Here is a 21,154-nt window from a genome sequence, read left to right on the forward strand (position 1 = left end):
CTACACTCCTCATTTCTCTGTGTTCTACACTCTAGTTTTCCACCCAATGACTTTCTTTGTCCTACTACTGTTGGGGAATTTTCTGCTTTTCCACTGCCTTTTTGTGACTGATTTGTTTAAAATAAATCTTGAAGTAAATAAGAAATATGCGAGGGAGAGTACATGTTTTTGGTTGGGTGGGTTTTTTGCTTTAGAAGTAAGAGCTGGCAATTTCTTGCAGTAAAAAATGAATATATAAATAAATGGGGCACTTACCCTGAATGTGTCCATTAATTCTTTTATGGGAACAGAAAGAAGGGTCTTCCTCAAGAAAGATACAGTCCAAAAGAAATTATCCTTACTCAAATGTGAGTGCTGCTTGCAACCTTGGTGTTTCATTAATTTATAAAGGTTCAGACATTCCCAAGAGAGGTTCAAATTAAAATGCTAAAATACAGAATTCCTGGATGCCAACAGTCAGCTCCTGTGCTGGCAGCAGCCCTCAGCTCTGCACAGTCAAGAGCTCAGGTGGTTCCAAATACCACGGGATTATCCCAAAATCTGGGCTGGGCTGTCAGATGTCCTCTTGTGCCCAATTTCAAAATGCATCTGGCACCCTGGGCTTTGTGAAACTGGCATGAGAACATTGAGCTGTCAGAATAACAGAACCAGACGCTGAGTATTGATACTTTTATTTAATCACTCCTGACACTCAATTATTGATTAAAAATTGGGTAGAGGGTTTCTGTTATGTAACAAAGTACCATTTTAAGTCAGAATTTTAAACCTAATAAGGAGGTCACTTCAGAGGATGAGGGATCTTGCCCTTCAGATTGGATCAAATACTCAGTAAAACTCTTTGTGAGAATCCATCATCCCTTGTCCTTGCTAAACATGTATGCTTATATGCTTTGAATAGATCTTATACATTGAAAATACTGTTCTTTCAGACAAATATTGTCTGCCTGTGCTTCTGGAGGAAGTTACTTAGAAGAGACTGGAAACAATATAATCTGTGTGAACACCATCTATCAGCCCAGCTCCATTGTCATGGACAAACCAGCAGGGAATATCAACCCCATGTGCAGGATCTCCTCTGTAATCCTTCTGCCAGCCCCTGAAAGGCAAAACACAGCCATGGAGTACTGAGGTAGGAACTGCACCTGGACAAGCAATCTTGCCTAAATCTTACCTAAGGACTTCATTATTTTGTACCTTGTTACTGTCAGTTCATTGTTCTTAACAATCATTGTGGCATCTGGTTTCTTGGGATCAGAGCCAGGATGAATTTCAAGTATGGTGAAGTCAATGGGCCGGAAAAACTGCCCTAAAAAGAGAAGCTAAAATTACCTTTTCAGACATTAAAACAGAAGCAAACCAAACAGAAATCCCAGAATTTCTACATTCCCGTGCTGGCTTCATATCCCTTCAGAGTTTGGATTGGATAAGCTAACACCAAGTTTCAGGTAAGACTGAACATATGCCTGAGGTATTATTGGTATTATTTCCTGTTTATAACCCAGAATTGTATCCACATCATCTGCATGTAAGCTCCAGTTTCTGACTGCACAGAACAATTACAGCCTTTTCTAGATATCCTTCAAGATATCATCACCTGGTGTGTGGTCTATTCTCTTGAATTTATTACATATTTTCCAAGTCCTCAGCTTTTAAATAATCAAATAATCCATATGTTGATCTCTGAAATTTCTGGGTGTGGTTATTCTCAGCATAAGTACAATATTCTATCTATAAATTATGTAGCCTCAAGGAAAGATCAGCAGGGAAAGGCTAAACAAAATCATACCTAATAATCCATGGGTCTGTTCAGACAGTTTATCACTTTTCAATGTATACAGTCCCAGGAAATCTTGGTGGAGAGGATGTTTCTTCCACACTTGGTGTAAAACAACAACAAATGAGACACCACTGCCCATTGAGAGCACCAGATTTTTTTTCCTGTTAATTATCAAAGTTAATCTGAGGAAAAAAAGAAAAACATGACTTAGAACATTGTGTTTACCAGAGTTAACAGCAACAGAAAGAAATGTGAGAAGTAAAAACAAATGTAGCTTTATAAACTGCTCAGGGCATTTTAAGAGAGAGGGTTTGCTGCCTAGTTTGGCCCATGGAGTCTCTCTGTGGGTTCACAGAGAGTCACAGAATCATATGAAATGACACTGGAAAAGGCTACCTGGCCTTTAACTTTTCAGTAAGATGTTTTTAGCAAAACCCGTCCCTTAACAGTGTAATTGGTTACAGACAGGTTTGTGATATGTAGATAGAGCACCTGATGCTCAGTGATACAAATTTTATTATTAAACCATCAGTTCTTTGCCTGAATGCTACATGACACTTTTTCCTTTAGTCTTTCAGAGAAGCCAACTCCCAACTGCCTATTTTAGTGCTGGGATAGAGAAGATTTGCTTCTGATTGTGTCAGTAATATCACCCATATGTTTATCACAATAAAAAAATCATGTGTAGGAATTAAAGCTTGCTCTTTCTGCTGCACTGCTGGGCCTTGAGAAGGCAGGGATTTTATTCTACACAATGAAATGTAAAGGAGGAGGAAGAGAAAATGTTGCATGTTCCTTCTATAAACCTTTTGCACAGGTATAAATGATTCTGTAATAGATCCCATGAGAAATATACCTGCTGACAAGAAAAAATATACCAATTCTGTAACTGCCACAAGTTCAATTTTTAAAATGGAGATTTGCTTTTGGAACACTATTATGCCTTTGAAAGATTACACACTATGTCTGAAATTACTCCTTAAGTATTTGCAAGATGCTGCTGTACAAAGCACAATACCAAATCTAGTTTCACCTTAGTCAGAGCAATAGAAGATCAGGGAAAAGTCTTCATTTACTTATTTCGAACAGAGAAATTTGTGAAATTCAGCAATTATGCAACAAAGTAGAGAGCAGAATTCAGCAAGGCTTGAATCAATTGCTTTTGTAGATTGCCACACAAATCTCAGAAGTTTATTATTGATCAACATCTAAAAATATTTCAAGTAGAGTAGAAAGTAGTACAAGAGCCTGATACCCTTTCTGTAAGTCTTACCCTGCTTGTTGCAAGGTGACTGAGTCCAGCCAGGTGAAACCTGTTTTTTCATCACCATTCTCAATTGTGATCCTCTCAGGAGTTACTGTCAACTTTACATCCAGGTGCTTATTTGCAATACCAAGTTTTCCAAAATATGAGTTTTGGATCTTTGCATTACTATTTACTCTCTTATCACCAATAAGTTCTCCATTGACTGTGATGCCTAATATAGAAATAAAACAAATATTGTTTTATAGACAGGACCTGATCAACTGATGTCAAGGAGTGTCTTGAAAATTTATCAACTTAAGAAATTAAATACGAGTTGAAAAATAGATCAGAATTACTTGTGAATATTTGTACCAAAGCAAAATAATATTCTGTGGGTTGTTCTGTGAATTTCCACAAAGCCAACAATCATTTTGTTGAGAAAAGTTCCATTTTCCCCTAAGCACAGAGGGTTTGTGATGGGTACAGAGTCTGAGTGACATCAGTCTCTCTTTACCAGGTATTCCACAAACTGGTGACCTAAGGATTATTTTATTGCTTCTACTACAACTCACTGAGACAAATTACTACTCTCAACCCTTGCACTGGTTTTTAAAGTGAGTTTAAAAGTTCATTTTGCTACAAGAAGTGAAAACAGTCATGGTAATGGTAAGCTATCATAGCTACAGGACCTCCTGCTAGCTTTGCTGGGAAAAAAAGCTTATGCATTATAAAGAGAGAAATAGCCTTTAAACACATTTTGTTAAAGTATCCTGTATTAAAAGAAAAAAAAAGTTAAAAACTCACCTGTAACTGGGTCAGTTATTAAATTTAAGATCATGCCAGGGTTTTCATTGATATTGAAACAAATGGCATCTTTTTTTTGTGGCAATGATATAATGAAGTGTGGATCTCCATCAACTGTAAAGGCAAATCACAGGTGTCTGTATAGTGATACACAGAGTCAAAGTTGCACATGAGCCTTTAATATTGCTTAATATTTAAATTTAATAACTAAATATAAATTATTTAATAGTAAACAGGCAGTTATCAGCACAAAAATTACTGATGGGAAGGAGGACTGAGAAAATGACCACACATAATTTCAATTACTTGATCTTTAGAAGACACTAAGAGACGTTTAAACAGTAAATTAAAATACTTGCCCCTTAAAAATTAAAAAAAAATGGCTGCTATTATGGAAAGGAAATATTGAAAATATTCATAAGAATTGTGTAATTTAGCCTTAAATACCTTCTTCTGTTCTCCTAGACAGACACTACCCCAACTACTCACCACTGGTATACCATGTGGGTGGTGATGCATATGTGTGATAGACTGGTGAAGCTGCAGAAGGAAAGAAAATTGTTAGAAAAACTCACACCAAAGTGGAAAATTGCATGGCCTATGAAGATGTCAGGGAGTTAATATGCTAGGTAAATCAGTAATTGCATCCTAGTTTTCAAAGCATGTAATCTATGGAATGACAATTTGTGTGCTGCTTTTAAATCAAAAAAATCTTCAGGATAGACACAGATTTCACTTGTAGTCTAAATTGCTCTGAGGGTTTCCATATAGCCCAAGCAATCTATCTGTAGGATACAAATATTTCAGACGTGAGGACTAAACTGTCAGCAAGGAAATGCAACATCATCCATTGAAAACTTCTGATTTTTTGACATTTGAGTTGGTTTTGTTTGTTTGTTTTATTTTTTTTTTTTCCAGAATGAATTTAAGTCTTTTCAGTGAAAACTTGAAAAAACTAGAGAGAGATTGGCACTAATATCCAGAGTAAAACCATAGTTCTAACTCTCCCATTTCCAGGATTGCCCAGCCAGGAATTTGGTGGATCAGTTGCTGTCTCTTGAATAAAACAGATGCTTTTTGTACAAATGACTGAACACATTAATTTAGCCAGAGATGCTGACATCAGAGTCCTTGGATTTATATAATTCCAAAGGAAATGCAAAGTGAAGTCCATCCTCTGTTCTTGGGAAACAGCTTTCAGAAAAAAATGATGGTTTATGAACAGGTATTTACTCCCTATAAACTATTTAGCTGAAGCTCTGTCACCTCCTATTGTTCAATCTTTAATTGACTTTTCAGCAGTGAGCAGAATTTGGTAGTATTTGTGAAAGTCCAGTTGTACTGCCAGAAAAAGCATCTCTGCCTCTGGTAATTTCAGTTGACAGAATCTGCTCCATTCAGAAAAATAAATTAAATTACTTACCCATCAAAGGACCTGTGAACATCCCTGTTTGAATGAAACAAAATGTTATTTTAGAGGCTACAAAGAACAAAACCCAATCTCACCTACTTCATTCCTTCCTCCTTCCAAAACCAACCCAAAAATCTTGTAATTATGTATAAATTTCTAAATATTACAAAATAAAAATTATTTATTTAACAGTGCTACAAAGCAACAGTCTTGAAGGGGCTGAAAGCACACCCTGCTTCCCAGCACAAATGTAACATCTCCCTGGGGTTTGCTCTCTCTGGGACTGGGACAGCCTGCTGTTCTCTGACACCTCTGTGCCACCTTCTAAACTGCACTTATGGGAAGGAAGAATTGCCTGCCTGGTTCCACATTTTTCTATTCTTCTGCTCTTTTTACATCTGAAATTCTGTCAGGATGTCTCTGTGCTTTAGAAGTGGCAATCATGGCATGGATGAAGGTATCTTTGTATGAGATTGCTACACACAGGTACCTGGGAGGCCCTGGTGGCAGCCCTGGAGAGCAGCTGACTTGTACTGGGCCTGAATTCTGGGTTATGGGATGCTGCAATCACCAGAGACAGGAACTGAACTGAAACCACTACTTACATCTCAAAAGTTGTATATCTATTCATAACGTGATCTTGATTAATTCCTCTTGAACTTTATGAAAATATTGCATCCTAGATCAAATAAGTAATGTAGAAAATTCATTTCTATTAAAAACATTAAGTAAATTTAAGAAAAATTCACATACCTTCAGCTGTTACCATGGGCAGGTAAGACATAAAAGGAAGAAAAAGAGAAATTCACAGTTTCAGTTATACAATTAAACAGGAAGGATTATGGCCCTAATAAAACATTGTAAAAAAAATTAACCGTTTGAAAACTCAACCAGCTATCTTTAGTATTTTTAAATGCCATTTTCCCAGTGAGAAAACACAGTATTTGTAGGTCAAACAGAAATGTACTGAAAGTAAAAAGCTTTTATGCATGGCAGTAGAACTGCAATTTATTATGTATGGGACAAGAGCTCTATTTGGAACTGTTTTATTGTTGTGCCATACCTATATTGCAAAATGTTCCTTACTGGTTTTATTATTTTGTGGTTTTCCAGGCATTTAGATGATTCTGTTAGTACTGACTGGATGATTCACTACATTGATTTGTGAATTGAGATTTCAGGGTGAGTAAAATTGGGTTTTTTCCTTACACAGGGTCAGAGCTTTGAGTATTTTCTCCTATTACTGCTCTACATTATCTATATACAGAGAGGATTTCCTTTGAAAGAGGTTCAGAAAAGAGCTTTTATACTACAAATACCTGGAAAGGGAAAGCAAAGAACTGAAGATGACTGAGTGGATGTCACTTTTGACACATGTTTGGGGGTTTCCATGTTATGGAGAGCAGCTGCAAACTTTAAAGTCATTATCTTGTGTAGTGACTTGAATGTTAAATTAATCATGAAGGGGTTTTATGTCAGTATTCCATTATAGGAGTCATGAAAAATAATGCAAAAATTTATCAGCAGAATGCCTGAAGAATGATTCAGAGTTGAAGGGCACTTAGAAATTCACTGGTCTCAGGACCTACTGCAGCTGAAAAAACCTCACCAAACTCCAGTATCTCTGTTATGCTAAAATGCCTCAAGTTCCTATGCCAAAATCAGGAGATGAGAAATTTTTTCATCTAGAAGGCAGCAGAGAGCCCACACAGAGCTTCCAAGGAACTTTCAGGGGCTCTAAACAAAAACTGGAGAAAAAATAAAGGATGGTGATAGAAGAGACTGGAAAGCCTCTGTCAGACCTGTGGGATGAGAGTGGCTCAAACAACACGAGGAGATGAGGTTAGGGTGGCTGGGAGGCACACTGAGCACAGAGCACTGCTTTGCTTGGCCAAAGAGAAGGAGAACAGAGTATTTGATACACAGGAGTTAAACAGAGAGGCTGAACTATAGGAAAAATAATATTTCACTGAGCAAGTTCATAATTAGCTAAAGTATCAGAGGAGTTGAAAACAAATTGTGTGTTTTCAATATAATTGCTTCTCTTTCTGCAATATATATATGACTGTTGTGTTTTACATAAGTAATCTCAATCCTTTTACAGCCTGATATATCCTGCCTGAGGAAGAGCTCATGCAAATTTTCCCTTTACATGTGGAAAGAGGTTACATCTATCCCTAGGCTGAAGTATGTAGAAAAATAAAGGAGAAAGTGATGGTAAGTCATCTGAATATAGCTGGATTATTAGATTAGAAATGCTTCTTGGTTTTCAGGGTCTTTTTCTGTAATAGTTTTTCTATTTAGTTTAAAATACATTTATTTTAAATTTATAGTGCTTTGCCCATATGATTTAATAATGAAGGATAGTTTGATGGAAATGAGCTTTACAATGAGAAGTAATTTTGCATAAATCACACACATGCCTGGCTTGGAAAGTAGATTTTGCAGATACATATTTAAAACTGTGCCCACATGAAAGCCTTTCTTTAGGCCAACATCAAAGGAACTCTTAGCTTCTCAAATACAGTACAATTGTGAAGATGTCTATACCTTCAGTGGGTTTATCAGCAATCCCCTCTTCATTTCCATCTTCTTCTGGTTTTGTTACCACCATGGATGTCAGTGGTGTTACAAACTTGTACATTAGTGAGAGAGCCAGGGCTTGAGCTGTAAGGTTTTCCTTTTCTTCTCCTGTGGCTGTAATGCTGAATACAGAAAGAGACTCCCAGCATCAGTGATTGCTGAATCACTCACCACATGTCAGATTACATATTTTAAAGTAAAGTAATTTCTCTGCAGGCAATTTATCAATAAGATATATCTGTTACAGCTTAAGAGCACTTCTGATTCTACTGGCTGTCCAAGAGAAAGGCAAAACTGTGCTTTATCCTTGCAATAATTTAAAATTGTTTCATTTGCAACCTGAAACATGAGTACTGAGGCTAGGGAGGAGAATAGCGTGGTGGATTTCCCTCACTGATTTTCATGATTTTCCATTGGCAGCTCAGTGGGATGTGAATGTCAGCTTCACATCCTAGAAACTGCAGGACTCAGAGGCTGTGAGGGGTTCAGAGCTAAGGTATAATTCCAGCTATAATTACCGTTTTTCCAAGAGTTGTTCAATGGTAAGATAAGCCCAGAGCCTTTCAATGTACTCTCCAAATATGTATTGCTGTTCTTGGAAAGCCTGAGCTGTCTGCTCAGCTCCTTGCTGTGTAGTGTACGACAGGGCGTCCTGAGCCTGTTGGGAGTAAGAATGTTCTCTGCATCACAAGTAGCCAGGGACTGACAGGACTTCCCAAAAACTAAGATCTTCACACCTGAAAATCTTATGAAATCGAAAACCAGTCTGGTTGTACACCAGAAAATTGCCAGTGTTGTATGAGGAATTTTGTCCCATTGTTTCTGGGAATTTTAGAGATGTACACTATAGAACATAACCCAGTATTCCACATACACATGGCACTTTTGTTCATCACAAAAGAGGCAAAAGAAGCATTCAGAGATTTTGTATAGTTTACATAAATCAAAGAAATCCATACTTACACCTTCACCTCTTACATCCACAGACAAATGGTTTTGGTTGCTGTCTACAAAGCGCCCAGCCACCACAATCTCAGACCCATCATAGAAATGCTTGAAGCTGTTAGTAGTTAGGTCTGATATTTCATTTTCTGGGTAATTTAACTCCACATCTATGAGCATGGGATTTGACACCTCATCATAAAACCCCTGTAGGATTGAAAGAAAAAAAGAAAACATTTAACTATCATTGTTTCTTTAGTTCATGGGTAGATCTGTAACCAGAAACATCCTGCTATTCCAGGAATGAAAACTAAAAGGGTATTTTATAAGAAATATTTAGATATTTAGTTAAATCTCAGAGTGTAAAGCCTAGAAATCTACAAAAAATTGAAAAGAGAAAGGACATACAAACTCTTCAGTCTTGCTAAGAGAAAGGAAGAATATTTGAGAACAATGTGCTGTGGATGATGAGTTCCATCAATATAAATCAAGAGGGATACCAAGCCTCCTGTTATTTGATAATTTTCTACACCTCTTCTCTGCAGATACTGACATGGTAACATACTCAAAGGAGATTGGGCATTTGATTTTATCAGAGCTTGCAATGAAATCTAATATCTAATTATTTGATGAATTCCTTGAATGGCAGCTACTGGAATGTGAGAAGTAAAAAAAGACTACCCTGTACGGCCTATACCAGTTTTCATGTCTTATACAACTCTAAAATGCCTCAGGAGTGTGGTAAGATACACCTGCTTGCAGTGAGTTTCTTAAGAAAGAATATCTAGAGCTTTATGATTTGTTACTCTTTTTGTCACTTGACAGGACATTAACCACATGATCTGTGAGGTGCAGGAGATGCAATGACTGCAGAAATTCCACCAGAGTGTCCTTCAGAACTGTGAGTTGTGTCACCCTATGCCAAGTTTTAAACTCCCTGCCATACCCCACAGCATGTCCCTTTTACTGTCCCTGCACTTCCTGCTTATATAAGGGAAGGGGGAAATTAAATGCAACTAAAGGTCCCTTCCACATCAAACTATTCTATTATTTTAATATTCTGATCACAGCAGACTCTGGAGCATCTCAGTGTCAGATTACACACTGGGACTTTGATTATTTGAAAATAAGAACATGAACAGTTATCTGACCTTATGTAGCTCTGACCTCATGTACATGGTAATTACTTCACCTGAAGCTGCAAAGCTGCATCAGAGTCAGGGTAAATCCGACGGGCCAATCCTTTATTCTCCAGTGCCATCCTCTCCAAGAAGCCATAGTCAACACCACTGCCAAAGCCAAGGTTGTATAAGGTGTATCTGCCATCAATGGCCTTCTTCACTGATTTCTCAATCTCCTGAGTATTGGATACACCTGCATCAAACCAGGAAATGGTTGAGTTGTTTTCAAAATAGATACAACGATCACAAAATGAAATGTGACTTGGCATGTTCAGATTTCTTAGGAGACATTACCAAAAGCTTGATTTAGTACTATGATTCTGGTAGCATTAAAATCATGAAAATATCCAGAAGTGAAAGATGAAGGCCATTTTTAACTAGCATTTTTTGTTAGTTAATGAACTACTTTTATTATTCCATCCAACACAAACTTACCCACGTTTGGATGACCATCTGTTAACATGATAATTATAGAAGCGCTTCTCTTGGGCACAAGGTTTTCTTCATGAGCAGCATTCAGAATATCAATACCTCTCATCAAACCACCATGTAAATTTGTCACTATGAGGTAGACAAAGAAATTCAGGTTCAGCAAAGGCTGTCAAAGTAAAGGTTCATTTTCCATTGGGGTCTGAAGAGCTTTTATTACATTACAGAAAATGAAAGATTTGGATTTACAAGCAGGGGCAAGTCTAGATAGAAAAGTACCTGGACTTTGGAAACATAAAGAGAAATAGACAAATTTTCTGAGTAAAACTGAACTTCAGGAGTGCCTCATCAGCAATCTGAAACCCCAACAAACAGTAGCATTGTGTTCAGAATCAATCAATAAATTAACTTACACAATGACCTACTGGCAAGGCCTGTCAAGTACTTACGGCCTTGAGCAGAAATTTGCCGAACAAACTTCCTCGCTTCATCCAAATTCTCAGGACTGGCCTTGATTAATGTTTCTTTCCAGGTAGATATTTCACTATCAAATAATATGAAATTGAAGAAGTCATCTTCTTTAATGTCATCTAGGATTTTTAGCAGTGCTTCTTTTGTCTGTAAGGCAAAGAGATTTAAATACATGATTCAAAATTTAACAGATATGTGCTTACAGGTTTGACATCATTAATCTCTCAGCATTGGGCTATTTTTTACTCCTACACAGTATATATTGCAAAAATTCTGAGCTTGTTCTGTTCTTGCCAGTCCCTGTGCCAGTTTCAGACTAACTCTAGGGAAGTCAGCAGCAATAACATCTGGTAAATCTTTGCAGCTGAGATGAAAATCTGTTTTTCCATCATAGTTGGTTGCTTACACTGAGATAAGCTGGCATGGCAAATGGGTAGTTAGGTCAATGGAGAAGCTCATAAACAAGCATGCCTGGATATTTTGATGCAGCACCAAAACCTGAAAATTCCAAACATTAGCTCAGTCATAACTCTGAAAAGAGCTACTGCTTCCCAGACACAGAGTGAGCAGAGAAAATGCACATAATCTGTATGCACAGCTTATTTTGGAACTGTCAAGCACATGACAGCACTCTCTGGAAATGCTGATATTTAGAGTTTTGAACTAATGACATTTATAAGTAAATAAAGGCTTAATGTATAGATTTTTGTTCTACAGCAACACTGCAAACCAGTACATCTGGCACTGGGCATTAGAGAGGTCACACCATCAAGCCACTTTGTAACAGCTTGAGCAGCACATGTGCACTCCAAGGCATCACGTCCCTTCCAGCACCATCTCCCTCCCAGCACCTTGTTCCAGCTCTTTCACTGGAACTCCATAGTAATGTAATAACTCACTTGTTCTATTTCTCTTCCAGACATTGAGCCACTAGTATCCAATACAAAAATAATATTCTTGGACAGCTTTGGAAGATTTGTTGGTGCAAAGAAGTGTACAAAATAGCCATTGACAATCTGAAAAAGAAAACACCACCAGCAAAAAGTTTGGTACATTATAAAGGTAAAACAGATAAAGGAGATATTACTCTCATTTAATGTCTAGCCTCTGAGCGGCCTAAAAAGTTTTAATGGCCCTGATCAGTCTCACCTCTATCCATGGGCCCAGGGGTGTCATTTAGGTGCAAGACTGGGCTTTTAGACACTGAGCTACAGTGTGAGAACAGCTACAGTGTCCTGTCTCCAGCTGTGTCACACCTGTATCTGTTCCTATCCATGGACTCCACTGTTTTGGATCCCCCCCTGAAGAGCCCACTGAGTGCTCCCACTCAGCTGCCTTAGGAAACAGCTGGCCCTTGCTGCTCCCTGACCTTTCCTGTGCAAGTTCAACTGTTCAACAGTTCAGAATTTCAAGTTGTTAGACTTACCTGCAAATTATCTGGAGTTGTTCTCTTCACATCATATTTTACAGTGAAATCCCCATCCAAGACAGACTCTGAGCAACTTGGACACCTTCGCTGCTGGTCGAGGGTTGGCTTGAAAGAGATATGGCCCTGAAAAGAAAAGCCTTCCTTAGATCTGACCCTTAATAGCTGAAAATCTCCTACAGAACACATCTGCATTTTTTTTAAGCTGGTATATTTATTTTCACAGTCATAAGAATAACCTGTTTTATTGGGTTAGCTACTAGATTGTATGAATCCATATGTACTTAGAAATTTATTGGGGGTAACTGACACAGAAGGCTGCTTTCCACAGCTTTCTCCATATGAGTACTTCCCCTTGGGTCAGCTCTTCACTCTGAACAACAACTTTGATAAAGTTGTTGTATCTTTTAGGAATTCTACTACCCCCATATAAGGGAAAACTACTTGTTAGTAATTAAGTTTTTCTATAAGAGATAATCTTACTGGTATCCAGGTTTCCTCTTGCTGCCATTGCTAGCATTGAAATTATTATTTCAGAATTATAAACATAATAAGTAAATCATGGAATGCAGTAATCAATTTACCTTTTTTCCTGAAAAAGTTTTTTTAATGGTATTTTGTAGCTCATTGGTGATGAATGTTCCTTCTGCTTCCAGCTCAGTGATACCCTGGGGCTCAAAGATATCTACTTCAATCTGAAATATTAATTAAAAAATTACTGTCATTAATTAAACCACAATACATCAGCCATTTACAGGAGGATCAGTAACTATAGGTGTGAAAGAGGGATTTTCATAAAGATAAAGAAATTTACTTTTGTAATACATAATAGCAGTCCAAATCTACACTAGTGTGGTGGACACATCTTCAGCCAGAGACCCTTTCAGACACAGAAGTTAAAAACAAAGCTAGAAATAAGTAAACTTTAATAGAAATATGACTTGTTGGAAAATTAGATATTAGCATCCTATCAAGGCAGATAGACACAAAAAGCTGCAGTATCCCAGAATTTAAAGATGATGTTGTTTCACAGTCAGGTGAGAAAGCTGGAGTTTATGCTATAAGGGTATATACAATTAGTCCAAGGCATTGCAATAGCTTTTTCAGTTTTTCATACAAGATTTCTTTTGGAGTGCTCAGTAGATGAGCAAATTTGTCAGGTTTACAAGTAAAAGCCTGCATTAAAGTGAATTGATGAGTTATCCCCATGGGACTCATGGAAATGAGTTATCAGAAATGTTATCATGGCCTTTAGCTCACCTGTGAACCAATGGGAATGACCATGGTACTCCACTTTCAAAAGATATGCAGAATTCCATCATCTCTTAAATTACAGTCAAATTTGATCAGTTTGCCATTTACCTCAAAATCTTTGACAAGCTGCTTTGGTTTCACTTTGATGAACATTTCATATTTTCCAAACTGTCGCTTCAGCAGTTCCTCATATGTGAGTTCAAAAGTGACTTTACTGGCTGCTTTAATGTTGACTGAGACAGTGAATTTTTCTGTTTTTCTTCCTGAAGCTCTGTATTTAAGTGGGTAGGAAAAAGATCTTTATCCTCTTTCATGGTATTTATTGTTGGTGGCATATGATTTTCAAAAAGAAGTAAAACAAAGATGGGATTTTTTATATACTGCTAAAAATCATCAATCAATACTCAAAATTATGCTCAACCTGTAGAATTTATTCAAGTTTCCCACTGAGCTTAATCCCAGGAATAGGTCCCACAAAGCCAGTGAAAGTTTGCAGGAACAGCCTTTCCATAGTTGCAGACAGTGCTTGTGCAGTCAGAGGCTGTATTTCCTTTCTACAATTTGTGCTACAATAACTTAACTTAATGATTGTTCTTTTGTCCCTTAATGTCAGCAAAGTGCCAGAACACAGCATTTCCAATCTCACAGTCTGCTATGGAGTGATGGTGTGGAAGCCACAGGACATGATCCTTACTTTACAAGACCAGCAGTCTGTCCTCTCGAAACAGCCTTCTCATATTGCTTTTTTGCAGCTTCTTTTTCTTTTATAGTTCCAGGATAAGTGACACCATCAATTGTCCTGCAGATGAAAAAGTCCTAGTTCAGTGGAAGGTTGTGACAGGAATTCTCCCTTTATTGATTTGTTTGCTAATAACCTTTCAGAGACCTGCTATTGCCAAGATTTGGGCCCTTTCACTGAAGCCAGGCTCCTGAGAGAATTCAGCTGGAATGAAGAGCTCTGTGCTCAGTGTCATAAAAGAATCTAAACTAATTTTTACTTTAAATTAGATCAAAACTGGGCTACAGCAACACAACTTACACCCGCCATATTCCTGCATTTCAGCAGCTTCACCATCTCATCTCATCTAATGGCAAACCAACTCTGGATGTGACTCACCTGTCCAGATGGCATCATCTACAGAGGAGCATTTCATCCTTGAGCTCCTTAGAGGACTAAGCAGCCACTTCTCATCACCTCATTCTACCAAAAAAGTTCTAAGATGCTCTATGAGTGTTTGTGTCCTAAAGCTAGTGCTCCTCTTCACTGGAGATAAAGCAGGCATGGTGTGATTAGCAGAGGTGGATGTGCTTAACTGAATCAAGGCTCATCATGGTGGAGAACTGCACATGATTGCAACTAAAGGTACAAATGTAAAAGAATAATTCTACTTTCTGCCTTTCATTCAAATATGATTTTTAAATGAAGAGATAAATTAAGCTATAATGCCATCAGGGAAATGAAGTAATGGAACTTTCCTGGTTTGATAATACCACAGTAAGTAAGAGGCATTTCTGAAAAGGTGGATGAATCTGCAGGAAAGGTCCCACATTCCCTAAGGTTCCCTTCTATTCATAATGATGAATAGAAATAATTGAAAATTAGTCATCTTTTCTACAGATGTACCAATGTTTGCCTTTCTCCACATATCTTGCATGTTAAGTTAATAGTACCAGAAAATTACCCAGGAGGTATTTAGAAATCTATTCAAATGGCAAAGTAAAAATGAACACTCGGGTTCCATTTCTCCCAGCTGAATTAGCACAGATTTTTAGTCTTCTTTAACAATATTGTAAAGATTACACACATGCTGAAGTTGGTAATGAAGGCTGTCTTAGGGAGATCAACATCAAAGAAAACTTCTTTGGACACATTTCCACGATTGACAGCTCGGCTGGTGATGACATTGTGTGCAAAGCGGGAAGTCACTTTACTATCAATTTTCATGCTATAGATTTCCATCCCATTGACAACCTGTAAATTGAGAAATGAAAAAAGACAAAAAGAGCACTAGCTGTTACACTCATATGTGTATTAATCAGTTGTGATCATATTTTTAAAAAGAAACCACAGCAGTACATTGATCACTGCAAAGCAAAAAGAAAGAAAGACCTAATATAAGAACTGGAACACAGCTGTGTTTCCTTGGATATCTATTTCACTGACATGATGGTGCTATTCCACAAGTCATAACTATAGACTTTAACAAAATACTACCACCAAAAATACTGCCATTATAGGAATAGGTTTTTTCTCTATTGAGTAAGTGACTTTTTATGGTTATTCAAAGAGCACAGCTCTTTACTGCTGCCCCACTGTATTAGTGACTGTGGTTATCAGAGGAGTGGATGACTCCTAGAGCAGAGATGTAAGTAATCCTCTTGTTTTAAAATAGCCCAAATGTCTCCAAATTCCATTTTATATTATTCTCAGTTTCCTCCCAGCTGGAGATCAGACTTTTCTAAACAAGGAAATGGGCAAGGCAATATTTATTTTCTTTGAATGTTCAGGTATAAGGTTTCTGGACACTAAGTGAAAGCATAGGAACAACAGATGTTCCCATTAGGAACTCCACAGCAAGGTCTGCTTCTGGCAGCAAAACCAGAACTGGAAGGAACTTTGGAGGTTTTATGATGGGTCTGGTTTCTGCTGATTAATTGAGAAGGTCCCCAAACAATCAAAGCATTTAAGCATTGCTGAAGGGGAATCCAAGTGCCAAGTGGAATCAGCCCCAGAGATGAGGTCTCTTGCCTTCCTTAGCAATAGCTGCAACATAAAAGTAAAAACAAAACCAACATAGAATAAAAGTCTGTTAGAGATATGCAGGTGACTTCAAAAGAACTTAGGTATTTATTCAAATACAATGAGATTAAAAATAATTTGTTCATTCTCTTTCCTTGTCCCGGAGCTTCCATCAGAGCTTGGAAAGCAACTGTCTAGTTAGTCCTACTGCCCAAAACAGGCAGCTCTGGGCAGTTTTCCTTGTCACACACTCAGAAATATCCATTTGCTCAGACTGGACTCACAGAAACATTTTGTGAACACATTAAGAATATTCTTGTCACTATAAACTCTTGGTAGCCCAGACAAAACCAAACCTTACTCACCAAGTCATTATCAGCATTTCGCTTCTGTAAAGAGAAAAGAAAGGGAAAAAATCATGATTAGGTAGGAAAGCTACATTTAGAAATAAATCTCTTAGCATCTGTGTAGTTGTCACAAATTAGAAGTCCGGGTTTGAGAAAGGTCTTCATTAATAAACTGAAGTAAATTTGAGGGAAAAGCAAGCAAGGGATATGAGGCGCGTCGGAGTTATTTTGCTTATGGCATTCCCAGCTTTGGTGAATCTTTTGGTTTTCATTTGATGTTAGTGTACCTTAAATACAGTGTTTTTGAATGGTAAGTTAAACTTTGAATGTTGCTGACTTTATGTTGCTCATGAGACACAAAACAGTGTCTTCTTCGAGCTGAAAATACACATAGACCTTTGAAATATGAGAGAGAATGAGAGGAAAAGAGGCTCAAATGCTCAGGGCCATTTATAATTAAATGTCATTGAGACTAAAGAACACACTAAAATCTGTTTGATAGGTCTTCCTTGAGTAAGGGTTGGCTGTGTGGCAACCTCAAGTAAAACCAAAATATCTTGTCCTCATAGTAACATCTTTTTATTGAGAATTCCCAAATCTGAGTCCTGCAGTACATACTTTCTTTTCAAACTTATTTTCCTTTGGAAGAAAAAGAAGAGTTGTATCAAAGCATAAAAACCCACTTTGCACAGTTTTTTTCCTGGCACACAAATCCAAACTGTCATGCAAATGCAGCCTTACATTTTTTTCAGGCTCCTAAATTTTCCTATTTCAGCCCAACAGCCTCTCATCCTAACATGACCAGGTAGGAAGGTAATTCAGCAGGATTAGATAGGAGGGGCTGTCACTACAAAAAGCTGCATGGAGGGGGGAAAATAAGCAGTTAAAAATGTGGGGGGTTTTTTCCAATATTTGCTCCCAGAGTAGTGCAAATATCAGAAGCTGTACAACAGTATCTTGTACTCTGTTCTGAAAGAGAGGACAGGCACTGAACAAACTTCCTGAGTGCTGTTAAAATAACAGCTTGTGAAACTCAATTCCCATCAGCTCAGCTGCAAACACCTTATCTCATCTGGCTCCAAGAGCCTTGGGGGTCACATTTTGTGGAATTGTGTTTACCTGCTCCATCAAAGGCAGGGGTACGGACACAACAATTCAGACACACATCTCAAGTACACTTAAGGCTTTCAGTGCCTTTCCCAGCTGGAAACTGAAATACAGAGGGTTATTTTTTTCTTTATTTTGGGATTTTTTTCAAAACACTATATTAAATCTGTGGTAGTGCAAAGTTTGAGGGAGGAAGCTTCTCTTCTGCTGTGAGAGTCTAGCAAAAAATGTCAGTATGAATTCCTTTAGGTTCATCTTTCAAACTGTTAACGCCATCCAGATGATTTCTGTGTGTCCATCTCTCCTTTTCACAAGCATATATGCATTCTTTAATGCCAGTATAGAGTGTGCACCAACTCAAATCTGACCTTTCTAATACTGGAAATATTTTTTCTGTATCCATACTGTCATTACAGCTTGTCATTTCCCCTTACAATACCCAAACTGAGGTATGCACCTTGGGAAATGAAAAGCTGGAACTCTGTGAAATGCCAATTTGTTTGGTGCAAACTTTTCCTTACAGTAGAATTACCACACAGTTTATACAAAATACAAAAAAAAAATATATAAACCTATAAAAATATGTGTAGCTACAAATTCTGCAATTCTGACTACTGCTTCCAAACTGAAAGATACTGTACCTTCATTTGAGTTTTACAGAATTGCTGTTGTGCACATTCTTTATCAGAATCACAGCTTCAGTGGTAGTTTTGAATGAGTTCTATTTTGATTCTGTAAATATTTTGAGGGGTGCTCTGCAATTTCCATTGAAACTACAGAAAAATCTCTCTGTGAAAGGCATTACTCACTTTGCACTTGGGCTGATCTCCAATGGAGATACTCAATCCAGCTGGACATCACCCAGCTACCTGCTCTAGCTGACCCTGTTTGTGCAGGGGAGGGGATTACGTGACTCTAAGTCTGTGATTTTGTTCTGGGTTTTTTAATTTTTAATGATTCACTTGACTGTACCTTGAGCCATCACTAAATCAAGGTCATTCCGAGCTATGTGGGCAAAAAGCCAATCAAAATGATGATGCAATTCTAGACTAAAATGAGAATTAACATCCTCTACCCTGGGTTATTGTTACTTGATAAACTGTTTCTGTATTATTTTCACATATTTGCCAGCTGCACCGATTATTAGAATTCTATTATTTTTCAGTTGTGCAACAGCAACAAACTTCTTTTGTTTAGTACTGTTTTGCTGTGGCAGCAGAAAAGAATAGAGGTGCAAAGAATGTATGGAAATTGGAAAGTAAAAGAGAAACTTGAACTCCCAGGAAAACAGAGAGGGAAAACAGGACTCGATTACAGTACTTGCTGAAAGAAGCTCTGATTGTACAGCTTGGGAAACTAAACCACAGCAGGACTAAAAGACTCAGCAAAGACTGTACAGTTATCTTGGAGTGACCTCTGGGAATCCACAGTGCAGAACGAGGAATTTGCATATATCCCTAAATGCTACATAGGAAAACAAGGCATGAAAATTATCTCTGAATCTACAGCAGCACTGAAGATTCCATCACCCCAAGTGATGCCAATTGGGTGCCACAGAGAAGAGCCCATAATGCAGCTCATAGGAACAGGGAACTGATGAGGATTTTTGTTCCATTTTCAGCAGAATTGGGTCTGCCAACTGTGCATACCTGACTGGGGGTCTAAAAGCAGCTTTGACAGCTTAAAGGTCACCAGACAGCCAGAATCCCAGCCATGCTTCAGCACTGGATACTGCTTGCTCAAAGGGGCCAAGACACAGATGGGCACTGAGACCTTCACCCTACAGAGCAATCTCTTCCATTTCAATCAAATCACATTTGCATAAAGTACAGAACAAAACTGGGAGAATCAGCTGGCTTTTTCATAGTGCTCTGCATGCATAGATGGAGCATTGCACAGAGTTTTGGCAGTCTTCCATTTAGAAAGGCTTCAGCATTGTAAAACACAGAGAACTCCAGACACTATAGTAATCAGTAGGAAAAAGCTACATTATATCTGGGCTACATGATGGTTAAATAATAGGAATCCCTGGCGTTTCCAATTTGCAGCATTAGATCTCATGTTGACTTTTAGAAGTTAGGCATGTTACTATCCTGATTTTCAAAGAAAAAATCTTGGCAAAGGTCATAACCTCATCAACAACAATCAACCAGAAATTGTTTTGTCCTGTTCTACCTAGTAACTCAGAATGCTCCCTAAAGAGATTTGCCCTCTGTAACTTTTCGGAGTGCACAGCCACTGACAGAGAGGGAAATAATTTATGGAGGTGAGGAGTAGTGGACAGCAAGATAACCAAAGAAAATTAGGCAAAACATCAAGTAGCACTTACTCAGAGATCCAGTCAAAACCAGAATGGCTCCTTTGAGAGATGTATCTCATGTTGTGCTAACATGGAAATCTTTTGAGAAAAATCCTACCATGTCATTTGGACTGTGGGCATTTATCTTTATGCCATGTTACAGCTCTGTTTTCTGCTTCTTAGAGCCATCTTTTTCATTGTATTCCTTAACAGGCGTCAAAGTCAGTTCTCTGGCAGCACTGATTGCTTTACACATTTAAATATTTTACTAAAACATGTCACCATTACATGGTGATGACAGGGAAAACAGAAGAAAGGGATGTTTTAAAAAGAAAGAGAGAGGAACTTCAGAACTGATTGAAAACTGAGGCTGATTAGAGATCAACCGGTCTGAATTCCAGATTTTATCCTGTGTCCAGGGGTACCAGAGAAGACAGAGCTCCAGCTGCCAGCATTGTATGAACTCTCTGATAAATGCTGATAAACTGCAAGAAGTTAATCTCTGAGGAGTGGGAGACCCACAACCCACACACGGTTGATTACTTACCTTGATGTTTCTGACATGTGTTAGCAAGAAGTCTGAGGATGCAAAGGTAGGAATCAATACTAAAATACAAAGCAATAGATTCTTTTCCATTTTGGAAAAAAAGTGAGGTTGCAATTGGAATGATATGCATAAATATATAAAGCTTTGTTTACCCAGTGTTAATAAATAACCCAATGACAGAAGTGGGATTAAGCATTAGGCATTCGGGAAAAATCAGGCGCTGAATTTTGAATTAGTATAATCTACAGAATACTGTTAGAAAATCTCTTAAAGAATTTACAGAATATTTCAGCAGCGTCTCTTCTATGTAATAGCTCCAAACAGAAATTCTCAGCCATTTCCGCACTGGCAACTGACATTAATCTCCACCCCAGACCCACTTTTTTCCCAAATGAAAACTGTCATCTTTCTGATACTTCCTTAAAGGCTTTCCCTGGCTCAAATTTACTGCAGCCATAACAGAGCTTGCAGTCTGTGAAAGCCATTTAAGCTCCATTTCAAAAGCGCCCCTGTAATCCTCCGTATCACTCAGGTACCCGATTTAGGTATCGTTATTTGACACGTATCCTGTCTAACCTAGAAACTCCCCA

General features: G+C 37.9%; 1 protein-coding gene across 1 annotated transcript; it reads right to left on the reverse strand.

The window, feature by feature from the left end:
* Positions 1-690: 690 nt before the first annotated feature.
* LOC131562907 (inter-alpha-trypsin inhibitor heavy chain H3-like) lies at positions 691-20,654 on the reverse strand. Its single transcript, XM_058812699.1, has 21 exons — positions 20,565-20,654; positions 16,630-16,653; positions 15,330-15,496; positions 14,219-14,323; positions 13,633-13,795; positions 12,855-12,965; positions 12,271-12,396; positions 11,744-11,860; positions 10,823-10,991; positions 10,380-10,505; positions 9,956-10,137; positions 8,785-8,970; positions 8,340-8,479; positions 7,789-7,943; positions 5,170-5,184; positions 4,317-4,367; positions 3,828-3,941; positions 3,051-3,255; positions 1,787-1,959; positions 1,195-1,306; positions 691-1,096 (listed from the first exon to the last, which is right to left on the reverse strand). Exons 1-21 carry the CDS (start codon positions 20,652-20,654, stop codon positions 967-969), a joined length of 2,661 nt encoding a protein of 886 aa, XP_058668682.1. The 3' UTR covers positions 691-966.
* Between the last annotated feature and the right edge of the window lie 500 nt (positions 20,655-21,154).

The sequence above is a fragment of the Ammospiza caudacuta genome, chromosome 12, assembly GCF_027887145.1.
Source record: "Ammospiza caudacuta isolate bAmmCau1 chromosome 12, bAmmCau1.pri, whole genome shotgun sequence".
NCBI classification, from domain to species: domain Eukaryota; kingdom Metazoa; phylum Chordata; class Aves; order Passeriformes; family Passerellidae; genus Ammospiza; species Ammospiza caudacuta.